The 8,679-nt window shown below is 41.3% G+C and overlaps 1 protein-coding gene across 1 annotated transcript in view; it reads right to left on the bottom strand.

The window, feature by feature from the left end:
- The window catches only part of LOC102854309 (GPI ethanolamine phosphate transferase 1-like), a 60,387-nt gene that overhangs the window by 18,365 nt on the left and 33,343 nt on the right, over positions 1 to 8,679 (bottom strand). The window contains exons 16-20 of the mRNA XM_006892754.1: positions 7,778 to 7,877; positions 7,584 to 7,676; positions 6,450 to 6,541; positions 3,843 to 3,951; positions 689 to 797 (exon numbers count right to left, since the gene is read on the bottom strand). Of these exons, the coding sequence (XP_006892816.1) occupies positions 689 to 797; positions 3,843 to 3,951; positions 6,450 to 6,541; positions 7,584 to 7,676; positions 7,778 to 7,877 (503 nt within the window). The remainder of the gene's footprint in view (positions 1 to 688; positions 798 to 3,842; positions 3,952 to 6,449; positions 6,542 to 7,583; positions 7,677 to 7,777; positions 7,878 to 8,679) is intronic.

Here is an 8,679-nt window from a genome sequence, read left to right on the forward strand (position 1 = left end):
ATCTGTGCTTCACTCATGAAAATCCTAAGCTGTCTTCATCCTCCAAGGACAATTTTTTTTTCTTTCTAAATGTGTGTTATATTTTTCTTTTTTACTAGTTTATTTACAAAATTCTAATACAAATTCAAACAAATTCTTTCAATTTCCCTCACCCCCTCACCCTCAAATTGTACAACCCCATGATTAATGATTAATGCCCCCTGCCCCCTGCACATCCTCATCCCTCTGCTTCCAACCTCTCCACCCCTCTTGCATGCTTATACTCATTGTACAATAACAATCTTATACAATATTTATCCTTGTGGGACTGAGTTAGTTCACTTAGCATAATGCTCTGCAGTCCCTCCCAAGTTAGGTAATAAGTTACAAAGATATTGCTCCTGCGTGCTGCATAGTATTCCACCGCGTCCCAAGAACAATTTTTGCCCCATTAGGTTCAATGTGCTCTGGTCGCTCATAGGTGGAAGTGTGTTGCACCACTAAGAGGCTGTGAGGCCTCAGACCCACCCAGGGTTTCTCAGGAGAATAACGGGCAGTCTCCTCTGATTAAGCATCAGAAACCCGAGGGAGGATCACAATGAGTCAGAATCAACTCAACATTGACTCAGCAGCAGTGGGAGAGATGTTGCAACCGTCCGGGAAAATGCATGGTGTAGAGTTACTGCCTTTGGTGTGAAGGGTCACTCACCCAGCAGGGTCCAGCTAACGACCTGATTGCAGAGCGGCAGTCCTTGCTTCCTGAGCAGACTGTGATGGGTGCTGGACACAACCAGCATAGAGAGCACCGGGCTCAGCAGCTGAACACAGAGGCAAAGGCAGCAACAGGTCATGAAGTTGACTCATACACGGGGAGAGAAAGCCTAGAACGTTGCGGTAAACAAATGGAATCTGGCCAGAGACCCACTAAAAATGGAATGACTCAAAACAGCAGCCAAATGTGTGTTAGTACTTTCAGAGCAAGCAAAGGTCCCCCTTTGCAAGCATTAAATGAGTTGGTACTCTCGGACCAAGCAAAGGTCCCCCTTTGCAAGCACTAAATGATCCACTGTATACTTACTTCCAAGACTTTGTTTGGCATGCATTAGCACACTGTTTCTATTTAGATGTAATCCCTCCAAGTTCTCAAGGCAGAAATGGATGATCACAAATGCCTTGGGATTGGAGAAGTGAAGCAGCCTTGACCCACCTCACTGTCTGCAAAACTTTTTTTTTTCCAAATCAGCAAATACTTGTGACCTCAGAATGTCCCTTGTATGGATTGCATCTCAATATCAAGAAAACAAAGATTCTTAGCACTGATCAATGGGCAGCATCAAGATGGATGGAGAGGAGACTGAGACTGCCAACATCTTCATCTTGCTTGTATCTACAATTAACATCCTTGGTACCAGCAGTAAGGAAATAAGGAGATGCATTGCACTGGGAAAATCTGCAGTTAGGGAATTCTCCAAACTATTGATAAGTAATGATGTCAGTTTGAGGACTAAGGTGTGTCTGATTCAGGCCATGGTCTTTCTAGTCATTTGTTATGCATCTGAGAGCTGGACAATGAATAAGGATGACAGGGAAAGACGCCTTTGAGCTGCGGTCTTGGAGAAGAGTGCTGAACATCCCATGGACAACCAAGAGAACAAACAGATATGGTGAGGCTTCGCCTCACATTCTTTGGACATATTGCTAGGGGGCGCTATTCCTTGGAGAAGGACATGATGCTGAGAAGGGTGGAGAGTCGCTGAAGGAGAAGAAGACCCTCAACTAGGTGGACTGACACGGTGATTGCTGCAATGGGCTCTTGTGTGTCAGGAAGTGTGAGGATGGTGCAGGACAGAACAGGTTTAAGATCTTTTGTTCGTAGGGTCACTATGAGTCATACTCGACTCAACAGCACCTAATAACAACATCACCTATCTGGAGTTAAATCCTTTTCCGTAGTCTCTTAGGATACTTTCTAACTTTCCAGTTAGGTACTAAAACAACTTCTGAAGGAAAAAAATTCTCATGTTGTTATGGACTGTTGACTCAAAACCAACTCATAGCTGACACTCCAGAAGTTTTCAGAAGCATTAAATCACACAGAAGGAGACTGCCCATCTTTCCACCTTGTAGGCGCTGGTGGGCTCACACTGTATGCCTTTGGGTCAGCAGGGCAGCTCCTTACCACTTAGCCACCAGAACTCCTTGTGTTCTAAAAATGTTCTTTTGGGCTTTGTTTGACAAGGAAAAAAAAAACTTTAAAAAAAAATCGATTCACAGACTTTACATTTTGTTCTCTCTTTTAAGTCTCCTAACCCAATGTAATATTATTTCTACAGGCTGAAAAATAAATACATAAAAACCTAAATTATTACATCACATAGCTAGTACGCTGCATGGCAAGAAAAACAATTTAACTTTGGTACAACAAGTTCAAAGTTCTTTCTACTACACCCACACTTTTCTCCTAGAATATCATCTAGGTCTAGAGTCTTGAACTGGTTATTTTTCCATATAAAAACACCTACAGGAAACTTTCTTAGTGAAAACTAAAATGTACCTGATTGAGGCCATGGTCTTTTCAATCCCTTGCTATGCCTCTGAGAGCTGGACTACTAGTAAAGATGACAGAAGAATGGATGCCTTTGAATTGTGCTGTTGGAGAAGAGTACCAAATATCTAATGGCTTGCCAAAAGAACAAACAAGTATGTCTTGGTAGAAGTGCAGCCAAAATGCTCATTGGAAGCAAGGATGGTGAAGCTTCATTTTACAGACTTTGGGCTTGTTGCTAGGAGAGGCTATTCCTTGGAAAGAGACATCAAGCTTGGAAAGGTGGAGCGTCAGTGAAAGAGAAGAAGACCCCCAATGAGATGGATCGACACAGTGTCTGCAGCAATAGGCTCAAGAGAGTCCGACATGAGGAGGATGGCACACGATAGGGCAGGGGACAGTCTGTTGTTCATAATGTCACTATTAGTCGTACTCAACTCAATGGGACTTAATGTTGTTGTTGTTATGTGCCATTGAGTTGCTTGCGACTCATAGCGACCCTATGTACAAGAGCTCTAAATGCTGTTCTATCCTGTGCCAACCTAGCCATCTCAAACGCACTTATTCCCACCACTCCAGTCACAGAATCGATCCATCTCATCAAAGATCTTCCTCTCCTTTGCCGCCCCTCCACTCTGCCAAACATGATGTCCCTCTCCAAGGATCAGTCCCTCCTTGCAACATGCCCAAAATACGTCAGATGAAACTTCAGAATCCTTGACTCCAGGGAACACTCTGGCTTCACCCTTTCCAGGACAAACCTGCTTGTTCTCCTAGCAGTCCATGGTATATTCAACACTCGTCTCCAGCACCACAGCTCAAAGGCATCAATCTTCTTTCTATCAACCCTATTCACTGTCCAACTCTCTGATGCATAGCACATAATTGCGAAGACTATAGCCTGGGTCAGGCGCACCTTAGTCTCCAGCCTGACATCATTGCTCTTCAGTACTCTTGAGAGGTAATTTTTACTTCAGGGAGCCTTAACTGATGAACCTCTCACACAGGTGACAGAATAATTCAGGTTACATATAACCTGGAGGAACTTCTCCCAGCACAACCTAAAGAACTTTTGATCAGATAAGACTTCGTGTAGGTCTCTCCTTAACTCTGTTCCGTAAGGGGACCTTTGGTATCTCCTCTTAACATTTTTGCTGTGTAATTTATTTTACAGAATGTATTTATTTGTTAATATCCTCCTTATTTCATACCTTAAACATAAAATGATCTTCTCAGAGACCAGGAACTGAGTAGCTTATAAAGTTATATTGAAGAGTGCCATTAGGACGCCATCACATAAGAAATACCTGTAACTCACCTGTAATGGATATAGCAACAGCTTTTCCTTTACAAATTTCTCTTTTCTTTCTGTGACAGATGCTATGAAAAACAGTGACAGCAGAAGAACCAGGAAGCCTGCAAACATTCTGTCGCAAGACACAATAGAACAAATGTTCCTTAAGATACTCCTTAGAGACATAACATAGGAATATATGAGGGACTTGAATTGAATGTAGTATCTCTCATTTGATTTCATCTAGATGAAGTCGCAAAATGGACACATAGCCATAACAGAAATTTTAAAAAACTGATGATAAAGATTCTACTGGGATAAGGTAATTTATTAATTATCATAATAAAGATAAAATTACTTCCAAACAAATGTAATCAACTATTTTGTAGGCTTATTTATGTCACATTGAAAATAAGCAAACATAACAGCAGTAATTTTAGAAATATCTTTAGATTTCATTCTATAATTTTTTTTTAAATTTTTTTTGTGTGGGGAGCCTGGCTTGGACAAATTTCTAGAGAATAATGTTATCAGTTTCTAAATATATTTTGTGATTGTAAGTACTTATAATTACAAAAGGGCTCTTTAGAAATAAAGCCTTAACATTTTGGGAGGAGGGGAAGTCTCTATATGAATAATTGATATTCTTTCTAGAAGGAGGCACAGGTGCCTTCTTTTCTCACTGGCCTTGAGCCTGAGATGAAAGGAGGGCAGGGTCTGGACAGAGCTTGACAATCAGCCTCTCAGCCCGAGGGCAGGTGAAGAAGTACCTGTACAGTACCACAGTCAGGTAATAACAAAACACGTGCTTTCAGGAATGCCAAGCCACATACAGCTCAGGAAGTTAAAGAAGACCCATTTATTTCAAGGAAGCAAGGTACTATTGTTAGAGTTCATTTATTACCTCATAAAAATCTGAATAATGCAAGACAAAGTATGTTAAGGACAGACTCCTGAACCCAACAATTCACAGAATTAAGAGGAAAGGAGTTAGTTCATAGAAAAGAGAAAGACAAGAAAGCAGAGGGCAGAGTGGAATAAAAAGGGAGAATTCGAAGAAAGAACCCCCTTGAGAAAGCTCATCTCTGTGGATTCTTCCAATACTCTGAGAGTCATAACGGGGAGAAATGCAATTATATCTTCATATTATGTAATCATCAAACCATTCAAAATAAGGATGTATGATCAATTCTTCGCTTGATATGATCTTTATTTCCTTAATCACGTCTTTCTTTTGTTTCTTTGTGATAAATTTATATTTTAAATACATTTGGGAAATCAGGAGAGTTACAACAACGTTACATGCAATTTTCTTTTCACCTTCACATTCATCCTTAAAGTTTCACATAAAGCAGAGTTCTGGTGGCCTAGTGGCAAGAAGCTATGCTGCAATCCCGAAGGCATGTGGTTCAAGGCCACCAGTTGCTCCGCGAAGTAAAGATGAGCAATCTCCTCCCGAGGGATGAACGGCCAGAGGGTCAGCTACGGGTCAGTTCTGACTTGACAGTACACGACGACAACAACAAAATGCAAAGCAAGAGTACAAACCCTGAGTCTATGACCCTTCAAGCCTGAAACTGAACTTACCTAGCCTGTGACTCAACTTTCAGCGAAACAACAGACAGGCCTATAAAGCGAACAACAACAACAACCCTGGGAGGGCCTCTCTACTCACCTCCTACAACAATCAAACATACAAAACTCACAAAGATTTCAGATATGCGACCTTTGTCTGAAATGTTATTGCAAATGGAATACTACACAGCACGCAGGAGCAATGATTTTCTAAGTCACTACCTAACTTGGGAGCACCATGAGTATTAAGCTAAGTGAATTAACTCCATCCCATAAGGACAAATACTGTATAAGACCGTTATCGTAGAATGTGTATAAGGATCCAATGGTGGGGGAGCAGAGGGGTGAGGCAGGGGGTTAATTACAGGGTCACACAAGATCCGATGTGAAAAACAATGTGTATGAACTTTGTAAGAAATCATTACAATATAAAAATGTTATTAAAAAAATCACAAAGGCAACATTTGCTCAGAGACAAAGCTCAGAAGGGCAGCAAGAGAAAACAATGTAGGAGGAAGTACAGACATGTTCCCAACAGAAAGGGCTGCAACAATGCCTTTCAGATGTTTATAATATAATGAAATTTTTCTGCAAGAAATGTAAAGCATTATGAAGTGTGTTTGTTTAGTTACCCCTGGGTGGTACACTGGTTGGCACAAGGTCCCTGCTTGCACATGCCTGGAAGCTTCTCCAGAAACAAACACCCAAGGCTGTCAGGTGGGCTGTGACGCTTGGTGACCCTCCACTGGGCTTCTGAGGCTTAAGCCATCATGACAGGATCCTGCCAAGCTTCCGCTCACATTGTGACTTGTGGACAAACTGCCGGCCTATCAGTTAGCAATCAGTTACGGTCCACACACCATGACACCAGTGTCTTAATGCTCAGAGCTAAGATAAAAAACCAGTAGAGTGAAAGATGAATGGCTTTATATTAGTATTTTAATTTCCCATTGCTTCAAGTGATTTTAAATTTCTGATCAAAATTAGTTTCTGCTTCATAGTGTTAAGAAAAGCAACCGTATTTAAAGGTTAAATAAACTGAAATACTGTTCATACACGAAAGTGGTGTCTGACTTCTGTTTCACAGCAGGCATCAAAGGGAACAGCGACAGAAGAATGGAGAAGAAAGTCCAGCTCAGTGAAGAGATCTAAGACAGAGGGGGGAAAATCAGCTTTAGATAAACATAGTAAAGAATCTCACAGACTACATAATTGTGAAAGTCTAAGGGAAATGCCAAACCTTGCAACTCCTGACTTGAAAAAAATAAATATAGTTACTAATTATAGGTGAGAGACACATGGGAGTTCATTGATGACAAGTCGGAACTAAGTCTCCGCTGACCATGCACTGAGTTTTGGAGGCTGAATGTCACCTGCGAGGAGGAGAGATGGCCCATCTTTCTGCCAAGGAGCTGCTTGCTGGTGGGTTCCAGTCGGGGGCTCAGCTCCCTATCGCTGGGACGAGGTCAGCAGAGCTCCAACACATGTGAGCTTTAACAGTTGGCCAAGAACAGAAGACTCAAATGTTCTGGTTCCTACTTAGATGTTTTACCCACTGTGCCACTGGTGGCGTAGTCCACAGGGCATGTATGTTAATCCAAAAGTCACACGTGTCTGCAGGTGCAAATCCACCAGTGGCTTCTCAGGAGACATGGGAAATCTCCTCTGAAATTGATGGCCTTGGAAACCCAGTGGAGGGCGGGTGACCAGCCATCTGGGACTCCAGGGAGGACAATGGGCTCTGTGGGTGAGTCATACCCTAGTGAGGTACTAGAAAGAAGGGAACATGACTTCACTTCATTTTCACAATGGCCAAAAAGACAAACAAGCGAGTCTTGGAAAAGGTGCAGCCAGGGTGCTCCTTAGAGACAAAAATAGTAAAAATTCATCTCACATACATTGAGCATGTTCTGAGGTGCCAGTCCTTGGGAAAAGACATCATGCTTGGAACGGTGAAGGGCCAGCAAAGGAGAAGAGCCTCAATAGGAGGGATTAACACAGACTGTAGTGCTGGGCTCGAGTGTGTCAGAGATGATGGGATGGCACAGGACAGGGCAGAGTGCAGGTCTGTTGTTCATTAGGTCACTATGGGTTAAAGTCGATTTGAGGGCACTTAACACCACCACCAGCAAACCCAAATCCAAACAGAATAGATACATGTCCCTCCTGTGACAAAACTGGGATTTATACCTTGGTTCGAGTCCACAGCTGAGTGACAAATGGCCAGCCAGCAAATGCGATAAGTCCAGCTGTAAGCATATAGCGGTAGAAGAAACTGAGAACCTAGGAATGCATCCCAAAGGAGAAATGAAACGAGGTCATTTAGCCACTTACACACACAACACAGGATCCCTGAAAGTGCTGTAATGTGGTGGGTTACTCACCAACACTTCAATTCCCAAGATAAAGACGCACAGAGTCCCAACAGAATGCTGCAGAGGGAAGGCCCGCAGTGACGTGACAAGGCCCCGGATGACATGAGATCTGTGTAATAATCACAGAAAGAGATGACTGACAATCCTTAATGGAAAAAAAACCCCTTTAGATATTATATAACATCGAGTAAAACCTTTGTGCAAACTCGGAAATTATTGTTTTTAATTCATGGACTATTTTAAAAAGTAGAATAAGGTCTAACATTTATTTCAATGGTTCTATTGCACTCTTTTTGTAAATCTGAATGAAATTTATTACGGGTAAGTTTGGTGAGGGGGAAACAGTTTGGTGTATATAAAGACGAGTGACAATAAGTGAGTGCTTTGTTTAAAAAGAGAAATTACTATGCTGATGATATTTAAAAAATATAACAAAATTATTTAGATACTTTGAAATTATTTTTCTATTTTTAAGTAATTTTGTTTATTGTTGCAGGTTTATTCATGTTGTCTACTTCTTTAAACTGGGTTTGGGAATTTGTCTACTTTTAGGAATGTTGTCCATATCATCTTTCTCATTCATTGATGTACAGTATTTCCTGTTATCCTTTAATTTCTATAACATTGGATAATAGTCCCACTCCGTTTTCTTGTTGTGAGTCTGGCTAAAGTTTTCGCAATATTGTTAAACTGTTGTTTGTTGTTTTTTTTTTTTACAAAATCAGACAGCCTTTAATGATAAAATTACCCAACAACTAGAAATAAAAAGGCAACTCCTTCGACTTATGAGTGATCTTTGAAAAACCCACAAGATAGATTGACACAGTGACTGTAACAATAGCCTAAGCATATTGTAGGTATAAAGGACAGCACAGGGTAGAGCAAGATTCAGATATGCTGTTCATAGGGTC

The sequence above is a fragment of the Elephantulus edwardii genome, unplaced genomic scaffold (assembly GCF_000299155.1).
Source record: "Elephantulus edwardii isolate Elephantulus edwardi_28Jun2011 unplaced genomic scaffold, EleEdw1.0 scaffold00118, whole genome shotgun sequence".
In the NCBI taxonomy this organism is placed as follows: domain Eukaryota; kingdom Metazoa; phylum Chordata; class Mammalia; order Macroscelidea; family Macroscelididae; genus Elephantulus; species Elephantulus edwardii.